This window comes from Pipistrellus hanaki, assembly GCF_964339955.1.
Source record: "Pipistrellus hanaki genome assembly, chromosome: 5".
NCBI classification, from domain to species: Eukaryota; Metazoa; Chordata; class Mammalia; order Chiroptera; family Vespertilionidae; genus Pipistrellus; species Pipistrellus hanaki.
The window spans coordinates 7,701,477-7,726,904 of NC_140507.1; the positions used below are offsets into that span (position 1 = coordinate 7,701,477).

Sequence of the window (25,428 nt, forward strand, 5' to 3'; positions counted from 1 at the left end):
GGGTAAGAATGATATGTGGTTCATGTTCGCATCCCTGATGCCTTGTACACTGCACATCAGATTGTGGGAAGGTGACATCAGCTGGGAAAAAAAACAGTATTTTCCCAGGAATATGGCCACACCATATCTTACCAGGCATATACTCATTATCTCACTCTCAACTTCTGGACATAAATGTAGGTATAGATATTGAGATAGATATGAAGTTAGGGGTAGAAATATGCAAATAACATATACAGAGTAACCACATATGCATATATTTATGTGTACATGCATATATGAGCATATAAATATACACACACATATGACTGAAAAAAGGCACTTTCTACATATACAGAACTTGTGACCAGATTTGTCAATGATTTTTCTAATAGTTGCCAAGGTTTTCTATTTTCAGTTTTGTGTGTTTTATTACTGGTTATTTTCTTATGTACAATATGGATTTAAAATTATTGGCTATTATTACATCCTCAACTACATCTTGACACTTAAAAACTTCAAGGCACCCTGGCTGGGTGGTTCAGTTGGAGCCACCATCCTATATACCAAGAGGTTGCAGGTTCGATACTAAGTCAGGGCATATATCTTGGTTGCAGGGTTTGATCCCTGGTTGGGTACCTATGGGAAAGAGTCATATATTTCTCTTTCACATTGATGTCTCTCTCTGTGTGTCTCTCCATTCTTCTTTCAAGGTGGAGATTAAAAAAAACTTCAAGTAAATTTCTTTCTAATAAACACAATTTTAATCTACTGATAAAAGAATATTTTTGTATTAAAAGAGTAATAATGTTTATTGTCTTTTCATGTATTTCTGTCAACTATATTACACCATATATATTTATCACTTGCATTACATAATAGATTTAGCAAGTAAACATATTGTAAAATTTGATTAGGGACTTCAAAGTGCAGCCAGTTACTTACAGACATATTTGTCACATACCAGTAAGGATAGTATAAGAGAGTGGTGCATTATTTGGTAGAACATGGTTATAGAGTGGCAGATATAGCTATATGATTTTGAAAATGCCCAAGACACAACTGATGTAGTATCAACAATAACAAAAAAAAAGTATTTAACCAAAGAAAGGAGAGGAAATAAAATTCTGATTCTGTCGCAATATCTAGTAGATGGAATTCTGTGCCCTGTACTGCAAACTTTGAAGTGGCTGGGAATGTCTGGGCCTATTTGTGATTACAACCCCTCTGGCAAAGCCAGCTATGCAACCTCACACTTCAATTTATCACAAGATTAAACCCAAATTTATTAGAAAGAAATGTACTTGAATGTTGAGATGAGTAGATGATGTAATACAATGACCAACATGTTTTAGTCCATATTTTAAATAAGAATTTAAACAGTAACATAGTATATAAGACAGATATATCTTATAGGGAATCCTTTTATCATCTCAGCCCAATTCTGGTATCTGGGAGGCTTTAAAGTCCTTAAAGTCCTTTCGGACTTAGAAGACCTTTAGGGGGTGAAATTCTAAATGTAAATTTTTTTAAAGGCTTGACTGTAAGTTAGCTGATCATGGAAATGGAAAAGTGCTTGTGTTGGAGATTAATCAAGTGGGGTTTGGGTACCAATAACCCACTTTTATACTTAATTCTAGAGGATTATGCCAATTGGAACCCTGATAACCTACAAAGATACACTGGCTTGATCCAAGTGATCTTCTACAATTCCAGCTAGGCACACCATCCAACCAGTTAATTTCAAATGGTAGTTGGTCTGGATATAAAAGAGGGAAAGGATGTAATCTAGAACAGGATGGAGCACATCTAGCCCAAGGGCTATGTAAGACTTAAGATATCATTTAGTATGGCCTTGTGGCCGCATTAGGGGTGAGTGAATTAAATGTTTGACCAAATATAGAAGGCTAATTTTTAAGTTGATAATTCTGTATGGCCTGTGAATGATGTTATAAATATGTAAATGGCCAAAACCGGTTTGGCTCAATGGATAGAACGTTGGCTTGGTGACTGAAGGGTCCCAAGTTCGATTCTGGTCAAGGGCATGTACCTTGGTTGCAGGCATATTCCCAGTAGGGGGTGTGCAAAAGACAGCTGATCAATGACTCTCTCTCATCGATGTTTCTAACTCTCTATCTCACTCCCTTCCTCTCTGTACAAAATCAATAAAATATTTACAAAAAATAAATAAATAAAAAAATAAATATCCAAATGGCCCTTGGCAGAAAAGGTTCCCTGTCCTTGATCTAGCTAGAACAATGAAACCAATGACATAGCCTCATTCACTCTGTTTGATTTACCTATTGCTTCTTTAACATCTGGGTAAAAATTTGACATATCAACAGCTATAGAAAGCCATAATTTGTAAATAGAAAGAGACTCCACTACCCTAAAATGAAATTCAGTTAACTTTCTTGAACACTTTCAAAAACATAGCCGCCCAGACTTCTTCACATAATTAGCTGTTCTAAAATATACTTCACTGATTTGGATTTTGCTACTCAAATATGTCCTTTCCTGCCATAAGCAGAGGTGCCCATGATTAGGAAATGATTCACGACAGGTAGTTAGAGAGAAGACAGGGGAGCCAGAGAAGAAATTGGGATAATTCCTGTGATCCAAACTCTAGATAATCAGTTCTGGACTACATAGGCAATTATGATTCTTCCCAGTTAAGAGAAATTTGTAATCCATTCAGTTTCAAGTCTATAAAGTCACATTTCTCAAAAAAACTTATATTTCAGCCTCCAATGGCTTCAAAAATTCTTCTTGCTAGATTGTCTCCAATTACAGAAATCCTTCCCAAGTACAAGGCAGCAGAAGTATATTAAACCTGTAGAATATCACATAACTGGCTGTTTTACAGAGTGTTACAACACATGTGATCTCGATGCATGATGTAATACTACTGAAGCAATTCACCACAATCTGACAACACTATTTGTTCAGCTCACACATGTTGTCTTACGTATTGGGGGCGGGGGGGGGGGGGAGAGTAAAGAGTTTTTGAACAGAAAGCTCAGAATAATAAACAAAGGGAGGTACACATAGATTTATATTCACTATAAGAATCCTGCTCCTAACTCCAACACACACACACACACACACACACACACACACACACACACATATACTTCATGGGTAAACAAACACAGGAATGCAATAAAGTCAATAGATTTCTGGTCTACCTAGCACAAATGGAGTGACTACAGGGACCACAGATGTGTGAGTCAGGAAAAGGTTTGTCCATAGCTATCTCACAGAAGGACTGGAGTCATGGTGAAAAGACAGCTCCAGTGCAAGATTCAACATTGTCACTGTACAAAAATGTGGTTGGTGCCCAGCAAATAACACATATTAATAGAGTTGTAAATTTCCATTGTATTACTACACATACCTCCAATGAATACAAGGATGTGTACGCTATGGATTTGTGAGTGCTGACTTTTTCCAGGGTTTTCAGAACCCTCTGCAAACACACAGAAGCAAATCCATCAAATAAGGCAGACTGGAGGAAACAGGGAAAAAATACCCACCTACGTTCAAGGCATGAAACAATAATTTCTATGCCTTTGGGATCTATTTTTTTCCCTTGCATTGTAATGCAGTCAAGTGTATGAGTGATGCCTTTTGTGTTTGATAATGTCAAGTGTGAATGTCATGGGCAGCCCCCCATCTCTGATGGTATTCGAATGGTGAGAAGATGAAAAGCTTGGAAAAGGTAAATGGAACAAATAAGATTAAAGTGGTTCGAGGACAAAGCAAGACACTCATTTATGGCTTCATTTTCAGGTGCTATTGCTGACCCTGTCTACCCGAAGAGGCTGCTTAAATCAACGTCCAGGGGAAAGAGTGGCACTCCACTTACTTAATTGTGCTAATAATTATTTTTTCTCCTTCTCATTATGAAGTCTATTGGATGCAAGAAAATATTTTCTGTATTGACACAAACTTTCTATTATATAGTTAGAGAAGTTTCCACAGATGAGCTCTTCAGTTGTATACGCAAGACATCTAAGGGTTCAGGGTGAGTTAGTCAAGGTTTTTGAAAGTAACTGACACACAGGCGATTCTAAGTCTAATAAATAAAGTATATCCCTTTTCAGAGACATGAAAACCCTTAAAAGTACTACAAATCTGTCCTAATCAATGTCAGCAAATGGAGATGCCCCCAACGCTAAGTGACTGCCTCAAATAGTAGAAAAAAAAAATAGCACATCTTCTACTCTACAAGTCTCATCTCTGACGAAGGGTGAAGGCTTGTCTTATGAAAACAGATGCATACACACAAAATCCTTGCCTAATGAGGCCATGACATCTACAGTATGCACAAGAAATTGCAATAATTATAATAGGAAGGTGTTTCTCGCACCCACTCTCCCTTCCCTCCACAGTATTTCTCAACCATACCTCCCAAGTCTAGGCTAATGCAATGGACTATTCGCTGGTTTCCAGTCTCTACTCCAGAGGTTCTTGCTGTTGTTTTCAACAGCATCCCTAAAAGATAAAGCACTATTCCGTTAAGAACAATAGTTCCTTAAGGCCACAATGTAATGGGAGAGCAGATGACCCCTATGTAGGCATTCCAGCATCTCTTGGGCAGGTGGAGGGCTTAATAAAGACCCACTATTCTACTCCTTCCCCATTCCACAGCAAGGCAACTCCTCTGGAAGCTGCCAGATCACATCCTGGTGGCTACTACATGCCCTCATCTGACATTCAAGGCTCTTCAGAATACTGACATTGGTCATTCTTTTGCACATTATTTCCCCATGATCCTTCTTATTTAGCTCATCAAGATTATACTGTGTTTCCACATTTCACCCCTAATTCAAAGGCTGCCACCCTCAGGATCCCCTCGACCTGTAGTGACCTTTACTCTCAACTCTCCTAAGAAAGGAGTCAGGACCTGGCACCTTTGAACCCAGTAGGCCATTCTCTGAGAGTGGTTCCCATTTTCAGTCCTCCTGAGGCTCTCAGGGAGAGAACGGACATTTGTTGTTGTCGGAGGTATTATTTGCCCCGTTTACGTCAGAGTGCTTTGGGTATAGTAAGCGCTTGATGGCTCTAATGAAAGCAGAGAACACCAAAAGTGAGCAGCAAACAAACCAGCAGAATAAACCCAATCTCTCCCCAAATTATAAACCTTTTCTTATGTAAAGACAGAAAGGAAAAAAAAAAAAAAAAAAAAAAAAAAAAAAAAAAAAAGAACCACTATGGGTCAAGCAAAAAATATATATATATTTGAATAAAAAAAAAAAAAAGAAAGAAAAGAAAAAAAAAAGAAAGAAAAAAGGAACATCCTTATCCCAGTGGATTTCTAGTGCTAATTACAAAACAGGAGTAGTTGACATGCATGCCTTCTAAATATAAGCTTTTTCTTTTTCCTCCCAGAAAACAGAACTGAATGGGTGTGAAATAAAAACATCCTATAGAGCATTTCACACCTCAGGAATAAAATCTGACAAAGAAGGACTTCCATGCAGAAGAATAAAAATCACCAGGAAGCAGCTTGGACTGCTTACGGTCAGAAAAACGGGGCTCTACATCCCAGGTTGTACCCTTATCCTATCTGCAAGTGCTTTTGTCATATCCAAGCACGTCTCCTTCACAACTGAAACTGGTTAACTGATCGTTCCCCAAAATAAATATTCCCACAGATCCAGGTCATTGCTTGCCTGAAATTGCATCAGTTCGTGTCTGGGTACCAAAATCCCCGGGCTCCTCGGGGAACGTCTTTGTCATTTTATCAGAGTGATCACCAGCGGATGAGTTTCAGCATGGGTCCCCTCGGCTCCTGGCACTGATGCTTGCTCTCTGAATTCTTCTTTTCTCCGTAAAGCCTGGTGGCATTGGCTTTGGAAATCTGGCACTTAATAGCCAATGTTAATTACATTTCCTAGTCTGAGGAAAATCCTATTGGGCTAATTTTTCAAAATCATATAATGAAAGAACTTCATTGACAAACCATGTAGGGTTATGATTGTTGTTTGTTCTTTTTTTTACAGATAGATCTATTAAGCACTTAATATTCAGTGGGAAAACAGTCTCAGAGCAATGAAATTCTATTACTTTAGAGGTTGCATGCTTTTAATTTCTTAATATTTCATTACATGTTGGCAACTGGTGCATATTTTTATAATGCGTTTGATCATTACTCTTCTCAGGGTATTCTATTTCAGTTCTCCCTCTGACATCATATTTGCATGTTAAAGGGTTTTAGCATTCAGGGATGAAATGTTCTGAATAGCAATGTGCAGTTAACTTGATTTTTTTTTTTATAAAAGGAAAAACAGCAAACATAGATTATATATAAATATATAGGGACTAAAAAGAACAATTTCATAATTTTAAAAATCGAACTCAAGTTTTAATAGCTTTCTTCTATAGACCATCATAAAAGGGAATGATCCAATATAATTCATTAATTAGCAAATTATGCAAAATGCTACCAGCAGAGTTTGGGGAGAAGGATCTTTTTCATTGGCTTGTATAAGTCTACTGCATTTCTTCCTTTCTTTTTTTTCTGTAAAAACATAATAATCTTTTCTTTGCTCTCCAGCAACATCTACTGGAAAAGTCAGAAAAATGCTATTTATATGACTCAGATAGTTTGAGTCAGGATAGTTTTGGTTACCATCTGCTTCAAAAGGGCATGCCGAGCGACCAGCCAGTGGCCAGCTGAAGGGCCACTGCCTACTTTGGTCCCAGTTGGATTTCTAGGAGGCCAGCCATTCAGGGATACACAGCTGAGCCACAGCTTCCAATGTGCCCTCTCCTCACCTGGAAGAAGTCAGCTTCCACACACAAAACGTATCTACGATGCAGACAACATCTATCTCCCAGCCCATCTCCTCAACACTTACCACTGATTTAAGAAATCATCACCATCGTTGTTGTGTTCAACAACACTCAATAGTTGGGCACGGCCAGAGTCAGAGAGAAGGTTTTACGTGATGTACAAACATGATTGAAAGGAAGCAGTGCTACGTCAAGGTTCTGCAAAGTTTCCTTAAGTTGATAAAAAGAAAACTAGACGTGCTGGGATTTTAAGAACGCACTATGCTGCCACCGGCATGGTTATGGCAGCCTGCAGCAGCCCCCTGGCCCTGCCCACACCTTCCCCTGGTCTTTCAACCGGGATAGGCAAACTAAGCGTCCCCACAGAACTGCCACTGCAGATGCTCTCGAGGATGATGTCTGATGAGGCCCATATTCCATTTGCTGTCCATTCCCCCCTCCCCCCAAATTCAGCAGCTCCCGCCCGGTGTCCTTAGAAAACTGGATTCACGGGCTGCACCCACAACGTGCCATGAGATGGATGGCCTGGCAAACAAGACACGCCGGGGTATGGCTTGGAGGAGCCAGTCCAGTTTGGGAACTCGGGGATAAAGAAATCGTATCACCAAATACATATATAAAACACCCTCTCACGCATTGCTGAGCTCGACAATGCCACACAGCCCGGCAGTCCTCCCGGCCACCGAACCTGGTGGAGGCTCTGGAGCCACCTTCCTGTGGCTCATGCCGGAGAATTGTGTACTTTTCATATTCCAGTCTCCACATCCAGAAGATAATCACCTAAAAATCAATCCAAACCTCTCATGTGACGCCCGAGATCAAAGTCTGGATATGCTTTGGATTTCTGTTATCCTTAAATGAAACTCTAGCTAATTGGATTTTTTTTTTTAAATGTTACAATCTCACATCTCGGTTCATTCATGCCAGCAATGCATGCTAGCAGCAGAGGCAGTGAACACACCATCAGCCGGGACTGACGCTGAAAACGAATGTATCGAAACTTTAAAAACCAGCAGCCGCCACAAGAACCAGGTGCCGGGAGGCTAGGATGCTGCGCCTTTTCTATTTGTGCAGCGTGACAATGGATGCGAACCTTTTACACGCCATCCCGGAGCTCTTTAAAGGAGAAATGCCATCAAATATAACCCACAACTCCCATTCACAGCGCACAAAGGGGACAGGTTGCTAGCAGCCACCCACGGCGCCAGTCCACAAGCATTCTGTATTGAGGGTCTGCATGCAAAGTTCCGAGCTGAGCCTGATCATCGCTCCCCTTCATGATGGAGCCGCTGAAAATCCCAAAAAGCTCCTCACACAGCACCCCCAGAGTTAACTCCCGCTTCAAACTGTCCTCATTTAGCTCCCTCATGATTTACTGGGTCCTTCCCTGAAACATGCCCTCGCCTGACGTTTTAACTTTATGTGGCATTTGGGACCACAGTGAATCTCCATTTAGGAAACATCAACCTGACCCAGGTTAGGGAGGTATCCGCGGCGCTTCCCCGGGCAGCTAGACTTAAATAAACTTACCCTGGCTTACACCTCCAGTGGTGGGGAAAAAATTATGATAACGCATCAGAAGTTGGGTGGGAAGCAAAATCTCAAATGCCTGCTCTCTCTCCCAGCGTGTGAGCCCCGGAGTTCACACACACACACACACACACACACACACACACACACACACACCCCAGGATCAATTGCATTATTTTATTTTCCCGTTCGCTGTTTAGAACTGAACAACTGAACGCAATGCAAAGTGCTACCACGGATCCGAAGAAGCATCTTTCTCGGCTCTCCCCTTGGATAAAAAACGGAGGCGAGATCCTTCGGCACAAATGCATTTACTATACAAATCCACTTTCAATTGGACGTGCTGCGTGCTCTCATTCGTCCACATTAATAACAGGTACTTTCTCCGTTAAACAAAAGGAAGCCGGCTGCAAAGCCACCACGGGCTTCTTGCTTCAGAGGATGCCGGTCTCAATTACCAAGCGGTGCAAACAGAGATTTCGCCCAAGCCGCCCGGTCGGACCCAGGGCCAGGAGCTCTTACCTGTCTCTGCCGGAGGCTTCCTTCCCTTGTTAGCAGCGTGCAGCATCTCTCACTCACTCGCCCCAATCCTCAGCTCCGGGCTCAGATTACACCGCTCAGCCCACCCTCCTCCGCCCCCCGCCTCTGCTGCTTCTCTCCCCCACCCCACCCCACCCACCCCCCTTTTTTCTCTTCTTCTTCTTTCCCCAGCAAGAAGATGCTTATGGAAAGTGATTAGTTTTTGTGGTCCCCTCGGAAGTCCCTCCTGCGGGCGGGCGGGCAGGAGCAGGGGAGCGATGTGACGCCACCTTTTAATCTTTTGTAAGAGTGGCGAGGCAGGAGAGGGACGCTTGATCAAACTGAGCTGCACACATGACTCCTCCAACTCGCAGGAGAGGCTGCCGCTGCCTGGCCAGAGCACCACCGCCAGGCTGGGCGTGAGGACGGAGCAGAGGAGAGGGGAGAGGCGATGGAATGTGACAACTGTGAGCATCAAAAGCAGGAGGAGAGGGAGGACAATGAGCGAGGGAAGGAAGGAGGAGAGAGGGAGAGAAAGAGAGTAAGAGATGGGGCGAAGGTGGAAGAGAGAGAGAGAGAGAGAGAGAGAGAGAGAGAGAGAGAGAGAGAGAGAGAGAGAGAGAGAGAGAGAGAGAGAGAGAGAGAGAGAGAGAGGAAACACGGGAAAAAGACAGTGGGTTTCAGGCAAAGGATTCTGAGAATAAAGGCACTGAGCACAGTGTCTGGCGGCTTCTGTTTTTATCTCCGAAAGCAGAATACGCTGCCTCCCTCATTGAGACACACATCCATGCATCCTCCAGGTTAGAGAATTGAGATCAGCTCCCCGGGTCCCCGGTTTTGTCTGATTGCCATTGAACGGTGCGGGGTGTACCTGTGGTTCTTTTTTTTTTTTTTTTTTGGGGGGGGGGGGTGTTTAAATGCAATTCACTCTGCATATTTATTTATGTAGGCAACAATGAAAGCTGCTAATTTCTCCGGCAACGTGCAGCGTAGTTTCACTGGCAGATGGAACTCTACTTATCATAACTGCTGACAAACTGCCACGGGTAAACAAAAGAAGGAACAAGTGCTCGGCTCAAGGATGGGCTCCCAGAGAAAAGCCCACGCCAAGATGTCCGCACTGGCCAGACCCGAGCTCCCGGCGAGAGCTGGAAAGGCGCTGATCTCTCCATTAGTTTTATTAATAAAGCAGAATAAAGGGGGGCGGGGGGAGGCAAGGTGTTTGCAGGAGAGGCCGTGAGGAACATGGACCCTACACTCCTTGAGGGCTCCCTCCCACGGTGACAGCAGGCTTGCTGGAGTCCTGCCATGAAGTTTTGGAGTCAGTATTCCCACAGACTTTTCCTGCATCGTTCCGCCTCCCGGTTCCATGTTAACGGAGGTTCCATTTCTAAAACAAAGTCCAGCCAAAACTGGTTTGGCTCAGTGGATAGAAGGTCCCAGGTTCGATTCAGGTCAAGGGCATGTACCTTGGTTGTGGGCACATCCCCAGTGGGGGGGTATGCAGCAGGTAGCTGGTCAATGTTTCTCTCTCATTGATGTTTCTAACTCTCTATCACTCTCTCTTCCTCTTTGTTAAAAATCAATAAAATATATTTAAAAAAATAAAATAAAATAAAACAAAGTCCAAAAGCAATGATTTCCCCATTCAAACCGTCTCCAATGGGGTTGCACCAGCGCTGGGCCACTTCTGCTCATCTCCTGCCACCCCAGGGGGGAGGGCTTCACAGTGACATCCCCCAAGCGGCCTCTTTTCCCAGGATGCACACTGACGGTCCCCAGGGGGAGGGTGTGTGTAAGATGAGATGCTGGTGGAAATGACCACCTGCTTCCCCTGTTGGCCTGGGCCAAGGCGATAGTGAGCCAATAGGAAGAGGAGGCTTTTCACTGACCGTCTTTTAGAAATGTAAGCGATTTTGAAAACTGAAGGTAAATCCATGTGCCCTACTTATAAAAGATATTATCTTGAGAGGGGGGGAAAAACCCTAAAAAACACCAGTTATGTTACTTCAACTATGGTGTGTCTCAACCATATCCCGCGGGCCCTGGGCATATGGTATTTTGAAGTCCCCACGGCAGCCGCCAGATATAGAGTGAGAAGCAGGCCAGGAAAAAAGACCTTCCTCCTCCATCCTGGCCACACTGCATCCAAAGACGGATTGCTTATTCTGGTTAAACCCAAAGTGTCATGATTCTTGCGGTTTGGCCATAGGGAGATCTTTTTAGCTTGGACCCGAATAAAGAAGTACCACTCCCGCCAACCTGCTATGTGATCAAGAGGAAACCCTTCCTATCATGAAGGCAGAGCAGAGACTGGAGAACACACAGGGCCTGAACAGAAGGCAGCGGGCGAGCTGGGAACCCAGATCTTGGGTGGAGCGGGAAAGAGGCTGCAAGGCCAGCAAGGAGCTAGGGAAGGGGGCCCGGGAATGCGGAATTCTCTGCGGACACTTCTCAGGGTCTACTGGAAGCAGCCACCTTGAAGTGGCATTATGGCTATCGGTCCTAGAGTTAAAATTAACTTTGTACAAGGGAGTGGGGAGACTGAGAATATTCTGCTAATAAAAATAAAGACCCTGTTGCAAGAATACAACTCTCTCATTGCAATGAAAGTGGGAGAGGAGTCCGGGGGCGGGGGGAGTGAACAGGGTCAGCAAGACAAGGTCAGGGCAAGTTAAAAAGAAGTCTAGGCCGCAAAGAGGGTTGTAAAAGCTCTAAATGGCTGTCGGTATTGCTGCTTATGTTTTATCATTTCCTGAGTGAGGAGGTGGGCACCCTGAGAAGATAGTCACATGTTGCTATCTGTGATTTATTTCTAAAATGTCTTAGGGGGACAATCAGATTAACCTGGGGTGCCAATGGTGGCTCCAATGACATTATTATTTCTCCCCAGAATGTGACTTTTACAAGTCTTCTCTGTGGGAGAGCTTGATGCTCGTGTGGCCAAGTGCTCTGCTTTGGGAACCAGGCTTCCTGGGATTGAATCTCAGCTCCACCGCCAGCTTGCTGTGTGACCTTGGCCAAGTCATTTTGTCTCTCTGAGCAAAAATGGGTGTAATAATATTATCTGTCTCACGGAGGGGCTGCCATTAGGTAAAAATAATGTATGTGCTATGGGAATTCCTTTCATATATATACTTGTATGATTTTGGGATAAGTTTTATTTTTTATTATCCTTTATTGATTGATTGATTAAGGTATTACATATGTGTCCTTATTCCCCCATTACCCACCACCTTCCATTCATGCCCCCTCCCCCCTGTTGTCTGTGTCCATTGATTAGGCTTATATGCATACATATAAGTCCTTCGGTGGTTGATTTTTTACAGAGAGAAAGGGAGAGGGATAGAGAGTTAGAAACATCGATGAGAGAAAAACATCGATCAGCCACCTCCTGCATACCTCCTACCGGGGATATGCCCACAACCAAGGTACATGCCCCTGACTGGAATCGAACCTGGGACCATTGATTCCGCAGGCTGATGCCCAATCAGTCAGGGCGGGAATTCCTTTCTTAGCATACAACAAGTACTTTATGAGTGTCAGCGCCTATTATTACCAAATCTTCCCAGCAGTTTGTTGTAATAGCTCAGATGGACAGTATTTGATCCCCTCAAAGCAAGCGCTTTCTCCCAATTCTTTCCCTGTGTGCAGCGTGCACACCTGGAGCCTTCCAGGGCTCCTTTGTCTCCTTCCTTTCTCTCGCATCCAATTGTCAATAACTATCAAATGCCCACTCCATCCTATGCCTCTCAAAGTTATTCTTTCATCTCTTGGCTCCTGGATTCCTTCTAGGTCAGGCCGTGTTTGCCTGGACTATGGCAATCAAGCCTTTAATGGAATGCTTCCCTATGCTTTTCCTTTCTGTCCCAACACAATTGGGTGACAAACATGAAGGGTGACAAAATGAGGCACCCCCTCCTCTGGGGACATTCCTAGGGTCCCGTCAAAGACCAAACCGGAGTATAATATCATTGCCTTCCCGCCCTTGAGAAAGCACTTGGAATTGCAGTGAAGGAGCCTGACATTATTCTGGGAATGACCTTGAATCTGCTCTAATGGAGAAAGCAGCTAATCTGTGGCAAACCAATACTTTACTATTAGTGCCTTGTTAGTTGTGACACTTCTCCTGACTGTCATGACACAGCGATTGAAAACAGCCATTTAGAGAGGATTTCTTTTCTTCTCCAATTCATCCTTCACGAGCCAGAATAACCTTCTTAAAATGCCACTCTGAATGACACCTATTCCCAATAGTTATTGATTGGTCAATTGAAAGTCTGTTCTATTTCATCACCTTATGAATCGGCTTAAACATCTTCAAAGGTTCAAAAGTGTTCCTGAAAATTCATCAGAAGAAACAAAGAGCACACAGAAAATATGTAGGGAAAGAATTAAAAAGGTGTGCCTGGCTGATGATAAAAAGATCATGTTACTTTTCTGGCAATTCTATTTGTGGTTATTGTCAGCCTTATAAGATCTGTAATTAGTGATTTCTTATTTAAAATCAATATTAGTTTTTTTAAGAAAAAAATCCTCAAGCATTCACTATTCTTTAGAGAACAAAGTGCAGTTTTCTTTGCCTCGTGTTTAACCCCCTCTGTGGTTTGACACCAACCTACTCATGTAAACATTCATTCTGTCACCTCCTCATGGGAGCTCCCTGCTCCCTCAGCCTGATCTGCACACATTTCTTCCAAAGTCTCATGCATGTTCCCTGTTCTCTCTAGAATGTCCTCTTCTCCTTCATCACAACACATTCGATTCCTATCCCTTTATCTAAGACCAGGATAACTTACATGTCCTTCACAAACACTTTCCTGACCTTCCTACATTTACAGCGATGACATTGTTTTAATCATAGTAACTACTCAAGTGCTTAGCTGTAGAATTCTTCCTAGTTCTAAATCTTAGCCCTGAAATTTGCTTTGTAATTGTGGGATATTGGTCAAGTCCCCTTCCTCTTTCAAGCTCACTCCCCTCATCTGTAAAATATTGTTATGACAATTTAATTAACTAAGAGAAGTAAAATGATTAGCACAATAGCTAGGCTACAGCTAGCACCTACACAATAAAGAGTAGCTAGTAATATAAGTACTTATTACATGACAGGGATTTGGCATTGTTCCTAATTTCTAAACCTCACCACATGCTGTTGTTAGAACCATTTTACAGAAAGTGAAACTGAGGTAAATAAAATTAATTTCCCCAATGTCACAGGAGCAAATGTCAACACCGGGACAGAACCCCTATCTTTCTACTTTCCAGTCATTCTTAACCACACCTGTCATTTACATCTTACACTGCATTGATTTATTATTAGCATTTGGGTATTCAGGTTTATGCTCTATTCTTCCAATTACATTAGAGACTAAATAAGAGCAATATTGGTGTTTAAACATCTCTAAATCTTTATTATCTTTCATACATCTTTATTTTTTAAAATACATTTTATTGATTTTTTACAGAGAGGAAAGGAGAAGGATAAAGAGTTAGAAACATCGATGAGAGAGAAACATCAATTCAGCTGCCTCCTGCATATCCCCAACTGGGAATGTGCCCACTACCAAGGGACATGCCCTTGACTAGAATCGAGCCTGGGACCCTTCAGTCAGCAGGCCGATGCTCTATCCACTGAGCCAAATGGGTTTGGGCTTCCATACATCTTGAAACAAAGTAGCTTGCTCACTCAATAAATGTTTGCTGGCCCCTTTTCCATCTATGCTCATTGGGTTTTAAGTTTTAACCATATTTAAAAATTCAGCAACCCTTTTATAAGGAAATGCTTTCCTCACCCTTTCTATGGGAACCATCCTAATTAATATAAAATACAAACATTACATGTGAATGGCACATGTAGATAGAAACAAAAGACATTGTCTATGGAAAAAAAACAACCCACAAAACTGTACAAAAGTGATACTCATCAATTTGATTGGGGTCCTTACGCCTGTCATTTGTATTCTGATTAAAGATGGAGCCCTCAGGCCGCCCACTCCTTGCATGGAAGAGTGGAGGTTATTAGCTGAAAGTCATCCACTTGAGGTTACAGAGAAAGGTAGATATAACCACCACGGCGCTCAGTCACTTTGTCATCTTACTTTTAAAATAAATGAAATAATTATATTCTCATTTATTTTCTTTCTGTCTAAGTCTGTACAATACTAAAACAACCTGGAATGACATAAAATATTCAGTCCAACAATGTCATGTTTTTTGATGTACATGGTGACAATGTCATTGACTTTTCAACGATTGACTTGTTTTATTCATATGTATAAATAAAAGGTATATCTGCCTGTATTTGCACAAACAAAAGCATTACAACTGACATGCCCTGTACACCCTATGCAAGATGATCAATGGTATCAAACACTTAACCGTTCTTTTGGTATTTGCATAAACTTCATGATGTCAGAATATATTGTTGTACACTGATTATTATGTAAAGCAGTTACTAACATAGAACAGGTGTTCAATATAGGTGTTTGTCAAATGAATGAGTGAAGGAGTCACCCCCATTTTGCCTAAACCCATCTATTTTTAGCAATATGTTTTATTCTCACCCACTGGTTTATATACAGCTACAAGCGGTTTTTTTGCTCTGTTACCTCCACATGTTATTTCCCATGGAATTGGTTTTGTTAAATGTATATTTCCCCTTGTTTGATATAAAAATTCCATTGTCCTCACCCAGCCAGTGTTGCTCAATGGTTGAGCATCAATCTATTAATCAGGAGTTATGGTTCAATTCCTGCTCAGGGCACATGCCTGGGTTTTGGGCTCGATCTTTTGTAGGGGATATGCAGGAGGCAGTGGATCAATGATTCTCTCTCCTTCTCCTTTCCTCTTTGAAATCAATAAAAAATATACTTTAAAATTTACTTAAAAACTTTTTTATCCTCAAAGTATGCTTTCTAAGTTATATGAACTCATGGTAAATGATATTCCTCAAATTTCCAAGCACCCATTGCCTGGAACATTTTATTACATATAATTGTACAAATTAATCTTGTCTTGCCTTTGGGTATCTCATACTGATAGTGACCTTTTATTCTTCCAATATATCTAGATCACTCTTACTTTATTACATAGATTTTAAGTTTCCTGAAGTTTGTAGGAACTAAGTGTCTTCACTCATTTTGCATATATATATATATATATATATATATATATATAATATATATTTGCATATATATTATTAATATATTTGCATATATATATATATGAGAAAGAGCATATAATACATTCCCTGGCCTTTAGAAAATGGTTAGAATAAGGCCTTATTAAGGTGGCATGACATTTATTTACTTCTATATATATAGTTGAACACATACTCAAAGTCCACCAGTGTTCAAGTTAGTGTCAAAATTAACTCATGCCAAACAAATAGAGAGTCTCACAGTAGGAAGAATTAACTGCTGCCCTCCAGAAGAATATCATTTCCTCCAATCATTTACACATTAGTCAGAAGTCAGCTTACTTTGACCCTTGGCAACTAATCCTTAGAGAGAGATTTCTCAGATCTATAGGGTTTCTCGTCTATGGGGTCATTTCAGGCCCAATTATACCCTCATCTATTCTGGAAGGTTTGTTTTTCCTTAGGGAGATGTGATGGGAGAAAACTCTGTGGACCTCACTCTACATAAGTAATCCTTACTCCTTGGTGAAAAGGAGCTTTCTTAGGAAAGGTTTCCCTTACTCATAGTGGTTCTGCCTGCATTCCCTGCAAAGACAAGCTATGGAAATTTTCTATAAATTGCTCATCTCAAAAAAAATATATCTAAAATTAAAACAGGGCATAACCTCTGAAGTTTCTGTAAAACACTTATGTATCCTTCTTACTTGTAAATTTGAGATAATTCAGGTCCATTTTCATATCTGTTTACCAAATTGCAATGAACATGTAATGTGATTAAAGGCTAGTGACATAAACAGGTTTCTGTAATAGTTTATTGAATATTTTAATTATACCAGATCTTATTTAGCCAATTAAAACAAATTATTTTGCATATAAAATGACTTACATTCATTACCATGTTCTGGCATTTTGATTTTTGCCTGCTGAACAGAACTTTTTCTGGTCTGTTTCGCATTTCTGTCTTGCATAGGGATTTGAACACCCCCTAAAGAGAAAAACAAGATAACAGCCCCCAACTATAAAGTAGAAATGGAAAGCAAATCCGGAGAGAACTTTAAATCTCTGCTTCCCATGGTGGACCAAGCAGGGTTGGCCTCATTGAAACTCTAAGAATGTATGTTTCTCTCCATTGAGTTGGATACAGGCTTTGGTGGACTGTTTGGTTCTTGTTGCTGATGTTTTTCAATACGGAACATTTGAAAGCATCCAACCAGAAGTTGCACAATGATCACAGCCTTGAAGGTATTCATCAGAGGAACGCATTCGCTGCTACAGGTTTTATTTTTACAGTAACCGGTGTACTGCACTGTTTGCTGGGTTTCTTTAATATTCTTACCCATGACAATCACAAAAAGCAATTCACAACCTTACTTATCAGATAGTTCTGTTTTATAAGAATCTGGTTCCTATTTGTAAAATCCAGGATAAAACAGTGCAATTTCTGATGCTGACTATCTGAACAGCTCTGGAAGCTGCTTGGAAGAGATATGTACTAAAATACGTAATGTGGCAGAATTACAACAAGCAGATGTTCTGGAGGGTGTACACTCAAGTGCATCCCAGAGTACGTGACATTGAATGGTGCCACTTTTGAGATTTACAAACACATTCTGCATGTAAACTGCCCCCACCACTCACAGTCTTTCTTAACTCCAAATTTTAACTCTTTCACTAGAAAAAACACACAAAACAAACAAACAAGCAAAGGTAGAGAGTCTCTCAGAAAGAATGAACAGTCACAACAATTGCTACGGAATAACTGTTTCCAAGTCTAAATGAAAGCAGGGATTTCAATGAAATAGTTTACTTCACGCGCTGGCTTTCAAATCACTTGATGCATTGAAAGCAGTGACATCTTTCTGATGAGAATTTAACACAAAAAATGGAGATTTTAACAGCTGACAATTCTCCTGTAATACGGGACTTAAAACACACACACACACACACACACACACACACACACACACACACATACACCAAGACAAACAAAGCATTTTTTTCAAGTGATTTGGCTGTGCAGATAGCAAAGAACAGTGTGTCACAGACACCCTTAAGAGCATAGATGGCAGTTAAATCTTTTTTTGGTGTAATTTTTGGGACTGTATGTTAGTGTGAGAGAGAAATGGGAATAGCATGCACCACTGAGAGGCAGTGTAGCGCAGTAGAAAAAGTTACTGGATTTCAGTCCCAGGTCTGCCACCAGCTCAATGGGTGGCATTGGCCATACCACTTCCCCAATCTCAGCCTTCGCTTCTCCGTCCACTACATGAGACTAATACATCCCAATTTCTGATACTAAGAGTACTAAAAGTCATTAGCATAATCATAAACACAGAGAACCATATCCTTGCCCTATGCTGTCAGAGTCTACCAAAGCTAACACTACTCCAGGGGAATAAGGAATTGTATTCTGGAAGCAGAATGCTTTTCTTGAGGCGGCTGGGGCACCAATTAATAGAGTGAGGCAATCAACCACTCAATAATCCTGCATTGGCCGGAAGAATTAATGCAGCTCACCTCTGTCACCGTGAGTGCAATGCCATGTACTCAAAGGATGCTCAATAAATATTAGCTGATGATGATATTGACAGGGTGCCATGTACAGTCACATCACTAAGTGAATTACTAAGTTTTCAATTGTTCAGAAAACTCATTGAATAATTATTGGCAATAAAAGAAACCTATCCCCTGACTCCCCTAACTTTTTTTTGGCGATGTCATCTCATGAATAATAAGAACATTACCAATTCCTGGAAACTTAATAGCTTGGTCCTAGTGATTTAGGAGAATAAAAATAAGACCATCTTTCAAACTATATTCAGAATATAGGTACTTCTGAAAACTTCCACTGTCATCACTCTGGTGCAATTCATCATCATTGCTTTTCTGGATCATTGCAGAGCCTCCTAATTGCTCTCCATGATCTCCACTTTGGCCTCTGAGGCTGATAACTACACTAAGGTCTTCCAATGCATCCTAGCTTCCAGTGTCCATATTCCTATGTAGTCCTCGCCCACACCGATTCTGGGATTACTCTTGTGACCTTCTCTGGCCAGTGGGGCATAAGCAAACATTATACAAGTAAGGCATGACGAGAACTTGGAAATTGGGGCTTGCCCTATTGGAAGGGTGCCACCTCTATAAAAGGAAGCCCCATTTGGCCTCCTAGAGGATGAAGGACCAGGAGAGAGAGAGAGAGAGAGAGAGAGAGAGAGAGAGAGAGAGAGAGAGAGAGAGAGAGAGAGAGAGAGAAACCCCCAACCATTCTCTGGTCTCCAGCCCCCACTGAACCAGGAGCTAGAAATACTGAGTAAGCAAGTACAGGCAAGCCCAGCAGAACTTCCCAGCCAACACATCTATAATAATAAAAGTATAATATGCTAATTAGACCGGACATCTTTCCAGATGGCCTTCTGAACGAAGCCAGGGCTTCAAGGGAAGCCTGGGTCCCAGGTGCCAGAGGAAAGCTGGTGCTGGCAGCCTGAGGAAGGAAGGCCTACTCCTGTATGAATTTCGTGCATCAGTCCCCAGGTTAAGAAATAATACATTATCTTGTTTCAAGCCACTCAGCTTTGGTATAGTTTGTTATCTCCCAATAGATAACTGTTAACCTCCCCACCTCCACTGATAATTCTCAATTATTTGATCAGTAAATTCTCTTTATAATACAAGCCAGATGATCTTATTCCTTTGCTCAAAACCCTCCAACAGCTCCTTCTCTTACCCAGAGTTAAAGTCAAATTCTTTCAAATGTTCTAAAGATTTGACATGCTTTGTCCTCTTCCCAGTTTATCAGATCCCAAATTCTACTAATTTCTCCTTCATTCTCTTCCCTTCAGTGACACATGCCTCTGCAGAATGTTCTTCCTTGTGTATGTGGGTTACTCTCTCCTCCAACACCATTTTTTTCTCAGTGATACCAACTCGGATCAACCTATTTAAAACAGAATTGCACCCTCACCCTAAACTCCCAATCCTCCTTTATACTCCTTCTCCAGTGCACAGTACACTAATAGATCACTGTAAAATTTGCTGATTTTTTTTTGTCATTCTGTGACCCCTTTACTAGAATGTAAGCTCCAAGAGAGCATGGACTTACTTTATTGTTTATGGTTGGATGCCCAGCACCTAGAACCATGCCTTGTGCATAGGGTAGACTTAGTTAGTACTTGCTAAATTACAAAAATGAATCCTGCTGGGTTAAGATGATGAAGTTACAGGTTTCTACCTTTAAAGATATCACTGAGAGTGAGGAGAATCTGTAAGGGCACACTGTTGATGCAACCTACGAAGATTTATGGGCCATCACTTGACAGAGCACAGAAGTAGCTTTGTGGTCAAGGAACAGAGAAGGTCAAGAAGGTTCTTTGGAAAGGATTTCATCAGGGAGTGTCTTTAGCAGGTTGTGAGAAGTGCAATCGAAAGCAAAAAAGAGGTGACTCCGCATCCATCAGAATAGCCACCTTGGAAAGGCTGAGAAGGAACCCAGGGAAGAGAAGGAGACTCTCCAAGCTGGCGAGGACTGAGAAGGCAAGTGGTCTAAGGAGGAAGATGTAGCCAAAGGAGAAATTGTGATGTGCTTGTACCCTTTTCAAGAAAAGTCTAAGCCTAACCATAAAGAGGACTCTATCTGAGGCTCTGTCTTTCCATGTCAATGTCAGGGTTGAGGATGCACATGGAAGAATACTGTTACAGGACCCAGGCCCGTGCCCAGGGATGAGATGCATTGGAGTGTTACACTCCATACACATGTATATTCCAAGGCTGGCCACTGTTTTCTTAAAATGCTAGCCAAGCACCACTCCCAGGCTTCCTTTTGAATACTTCCCGTTGTGAAAACGTCCATCCTGTAAAGGCTCAGCCTGCGCTGCGTTGGGGCCTTCAGCATCGGCACAGGTCTGTGGCCAGGATTTGACCTTAGTTAGTGCTGAGCAGACGTGACCTGGGATGACTTAACGCCACCTCACTGACTCAATCACTGTGCAAATCTCATCCGATACCATCCACTTTCTTCCTCACTTACCCACAGCTATTTTTCCCCTGTTGTTCTGCAATTATTTATTACCTGGCTCAGTAATTGCATTGTTTATAGAGGCCATGCAAACTTAATTGTTAGGGGAGAAAATGCCTCTTTGCCCAACTAGATTCCCCTGAATGGGGAATAAAGGATGCTGGTCTCATAGAGCTCTTCAGATACAGCTCTCTGTGTTCAATTTTCCAACAAATGAAAATGACCAAAGAGCAAAGGGTGCAGGAGATAGTTGGATGCAGCTGTGTGCTCCCACTAACGAATGGTGCCCCCTGCATGTCTGGGAGCCCTCAGTAGCTCACTGCCAGGGCTCCTGCTTTCAGAGAAGCTGGCCACACATGGGCCTTCACCCACCCTGCCTACAACCTCTTAATCTGCTTCAGTTAGTCATTCCTGGCCTTCTACCAAACCAAAATACCACCAAGGAGTGCTATTACTGCAGCCCAGCAGATCCCCAGGCCAATGGTGGCCCTGGGACTGAGTGACATTTTTGTGTGTGGTTCTCATGTATATATTTCAGGATTCAAACCCACTTCACATACAGTATTTACTTCATGATTTGCAGTGGGGGGGGGCGGGGAATGTCATTTAAAACAATTACTTTAGCTTAATTACAGGAGATATAAATGGGATCTCACTCCTGGAAAAATGTTATCCTTAACAATGAGGTGTAAATTGGTGTCTGCTTAATCTGTTCACAGGAGGATAAGCTTTCTCCTTTCTCCCCTTTGTTTTTGTAGTCCTACCTGGGAAAACACATTCTCTTGAATCATCTCTCATTTCTTAAGGAAACAGGAGATAGCAGTTTCATGCCTGATCCTTCTATCAGCTGCAAAATAATTTATCTTACATCGTTTCTAGCATATCTTTTGAACTGTGGGCCGCAGCTCTATTGTCCAACCACTGTCCTGGGCAGCCAAAGACCAGCCTTGTTGGCCGGATCTTTTTCTCCCAGTTGTGTGACCTCCTGCATATCTGGAAATTGAGTAAAAAGAGCAGGGGAACCAATGTTATTTTCACAATGACCTTGTGCTCCTGGGGGAATTGCAGGCACTATTCTCTCACTTAGGATGTTTTACATTTCAAAGGACCTAGCTCCCTTTGATATTAAAAAATGAAATGTGCAGTGTGATTGTTATTGTTTTATGACCTTTAACAGGTTAACCAGGCAGCATCAGGTTCGGCAGAGTGTGGTTCTGTTCCAAAGGAACAGACGTGGCTCCTGGTCAATGAATTCCATCGAGGGCGGCTCCACATTAATATTTGAGAGAGTATACATATGGCAGATCCCAAATCCGCAAGAATAAAGGCTTCCTTTGATGACCTCAGTCCCTCTGTGTGTAACTAGAGGGCTTCTCAACCTTGGCACAATTGACATTTGGAGCCCAGTCATTCTTTGCTGGCGGGGGCTGCCCTGTGCACTGTAGGGCATTCAGCAGCATCCTCTCTGGGTGAGGTACCAATGGCACCCTCTCCCCTATGCATGACAACCCAATGTCTCCTGACATTGCCATACACTTGTCTGAGAGCAGAATCAACCCCAGTTGGGAATCCCAAGGTTAATTGAAAACACAGCAGTGGGGAGATTCTTTGGGGGATTCTGATATGCATAGAATTTACTGGCTTACATGATAATGTAATAGTAGGTAATGTGTATTGAGAACTCACCATGAACCAATTAGCACTAGGCTAATTGCTTTATATGTTTGATCTCATGTGAACCTTAAAACAAATCTAGGAGGTAGTTGTTATGATCTGTATTTCCAAGTGAAGGAAACTGAGGCTTAGCGGAGTTAAACAATTTGTGGAACAGAAAAGTATGTGTAAATCCAGAACTCCACTGAATTAGCCCCTGGCCCCTTTCTGGCTTTTCTACTCTCCTGGTAACAGTCTGAGAATCTGGATTCAATTCAGAAGTTGACTAAGTACCACTATGTTTAGGAAATCCATCTACAAACTAGACAGATCTATTAAAAAAAAAAAAATACAATGCTTGCCCTCAAGAATCATGTAAACAGAAAGTACAAATACAGAAATCCATAAGAAAAAAAGTTATAAGGCCACTAAAGAGATCAGTTCTGAGTGCTCGAGGAGTGGTCCTCAGGCCTCAGTGGGCATAGCATCACCGGGTTTTACTAAAATGCAGGCTTGGGTCCAGTTGATGTGGATTGGGCCATAGGACTGTGTATTTCTAACCAGCTCCCTGGTGACAATGCTGCTGGTCTGAGGACCACCCTTTGAGCAGGGAGGCTCTATTGTGCTAGAAAACGCAGCTCCAATGCCTTTGAGAAGTGAGGCCCAACAGTGTGTAGCTGAGATGCCAGGAAATCACCAACACAGAGTGGAACAGACAGGAGGAGAATGTGGGATTGCCTTGGCCTTGCAATCCACACTTGTCTCTCAGGCCTTCACTTGGAACATCAACCGTGTGCCTACTCATGTTGACTGCCCACATATTCAGACACAGCTACACATCTGTTATCTTAAAGGACAAATAATAATTTGAAGCACGAAAACACCTACCCATGGAACATAACTTGTTTCTGCAAACAAATTACACCATCATAACTGATTTTTTACTTTTGGAGGATAATACTTCCATCTCTTCAACATACCATGCTGTCGGCTACATAAAAAATTAGTTTCATCCCTCCTCCAGACGCTGCAACTTGGATGATTGTTGAACTACAAGTAGCTGAGAATTTATGTAACAAAGAAAAAAATGTATGTCAGAGGTCAAAACCAAAAATATATTTTTAATCTAGTAAAAGACAAAATTGACATTATGGTTATGAGGACTGTAGACTTGATTGTTGTTTATTTAACCATTCAGAGAGACAGAATCAAATCCTGTAATAAACATGAAAAGAAAATGGTTTGGGGACCAGTCTTCACTAGTGGGTGTGGCTTCTTCACCTAGATCCCAGGGACATCTACCAATCACAGATTGGTGACATCTAAGTTTAAAGATAGATCATCATGAAGGGGATGATTTTTGAATCACTTAACTCTGAGCACATTGAGCTAATTCTTCTGCCAGGAGGACACACTGGAGTGAAGGACCAAGTTAAAGCAAAGGCTGAGAGGCTGAGAATTGGGACCACCAGTTATTGCTAATGTGCTCCTCAGATAAAAATGGGAAGGGCTTGTGTATATTTGGGGTTACAGGTACCACTGCCATTCACACTGCACTGTCCTGATGAGTGAGATCAAAAGCTTAACTTCATTCATGAAGCACGTATTCCTCAACCCCTGCTATGTGCCAGCCCCCAGGGCATAGAGAGGAACTCTCTGTCAAGCCTGTCCTCAAGAGTCATCCTAGACAAAGCGTTTCCTATTCATTAGTCATTTGTAACACACCTTTATGCTTCTTGCTGTATCTACTACTGACCGTACTGATATTTACCCATTTTTTTCTGTACATAATATCACTTTTCACAGTTTTAACATAGCTGCAACTTAAGCAATGATAGCTGTGAAGTGATATGTCTGAAGTGCTTTTCAGGGTTGAGCCAATCAATTGTTAAAATATGAAAGTATATTTCTGAGACTTTGTCAGACAAAGTCTGACAAAGCTTTGGGCCACCACCATCCCAGCCACCTGGCTGAACCACCGTGGACCTCCTCCTGATCCTGAAACATGAGAAGAGGCGGGCCTAACTCAGGAGGGAGTGCCCAGAACCCTGAGCTCTGAGCCTGTACACCGGACAGTGTCTGCTTTGCCTGGCCTGAGATCATTCCCTAACTATCCCACTTCCACGAAGGATTCAAGAATTTCTGATGTGGGGGTTTGTAGAGGGCCTGTAGAAATTCATTTTAAAAACAAAATAAGCCCTTTTACTCCAAAGGTTGGTGTGAGAAGTTACATTTCCCTAAGCTTCAGATTCTCTCTTCTGTAAAAGAAGCATATGTTAAAAATCCTTACTTTGTGGATTAAATCAGGGATATTATTTTCTTTTTAAATATGTAAAATATTATGTTTCTACTGACTTGAGAGAGAGAGAGAGAGAGAGAGAGAGAGAGAGAGAGAGAGGGAAAGAGATGCCCCTTTTCGGGATTGAACCCACAATAGAACTTCTGGCCTTTCGGTGCATGGGATGATGCCCAACCAACTGAGCCACACCAGCTAGAGCAGAATCAGGGATTTGCAACTTCAGCTCTATTCACAGCTGTGCAGATCCCTCTGTGTTGTGGGCTACTGTCCTCTCATCATAGGATGTCTAGCAGCATCCCTGGCCTCTGCCCACTAGATGCCAGTAGCTCTCCCTCACCAAGCCTTAGCAACCAAAATGTCTCTAGACAGTGCCTAATGTGCTCCAGGGGTCAAATCCTACCCCTGCCCAGATTATGACTAGATTAAATAATCACACCATGTAAACACATTGGCCTAGTACCTGGAACAGACTCTGGCCTCAGAAATATTCATAGC

At 41.9% G+C, this 25,428-nt stretch overlaps 1 protein-coding gene across 4 annotated transcripts in view; it reads right to left on the reverse strand.

The window, feature by feature from the left end:
• The window catches only part of TENM2 (teneurin transmembrane protein 2), a gene marked incomplete at its 5' end in the record, with an annotated part of 1,050,472 nt that overhangs the window by 612,174 nt on the left and 412,870 nt on the right, over positions 1-25,428 (reverse strand). Inside the window, one exon of one of the 4 annotated variants that reach the window (XM_084884007.1) lies at positions 8,833-8,878. The exons of the other annotated variants lie outside the window; for them this stretch is intronic. Within the exon in view, the coding sequence (XP_084740133.1) occupies positions 8,833-8,878 (46 nt within the window). Of the gene's footprint in view, positions 1-8,832; positions 8,879-25,428 lie in introns of those variants that run through there. 4 annotated transcript variants of the gene reach the window in all.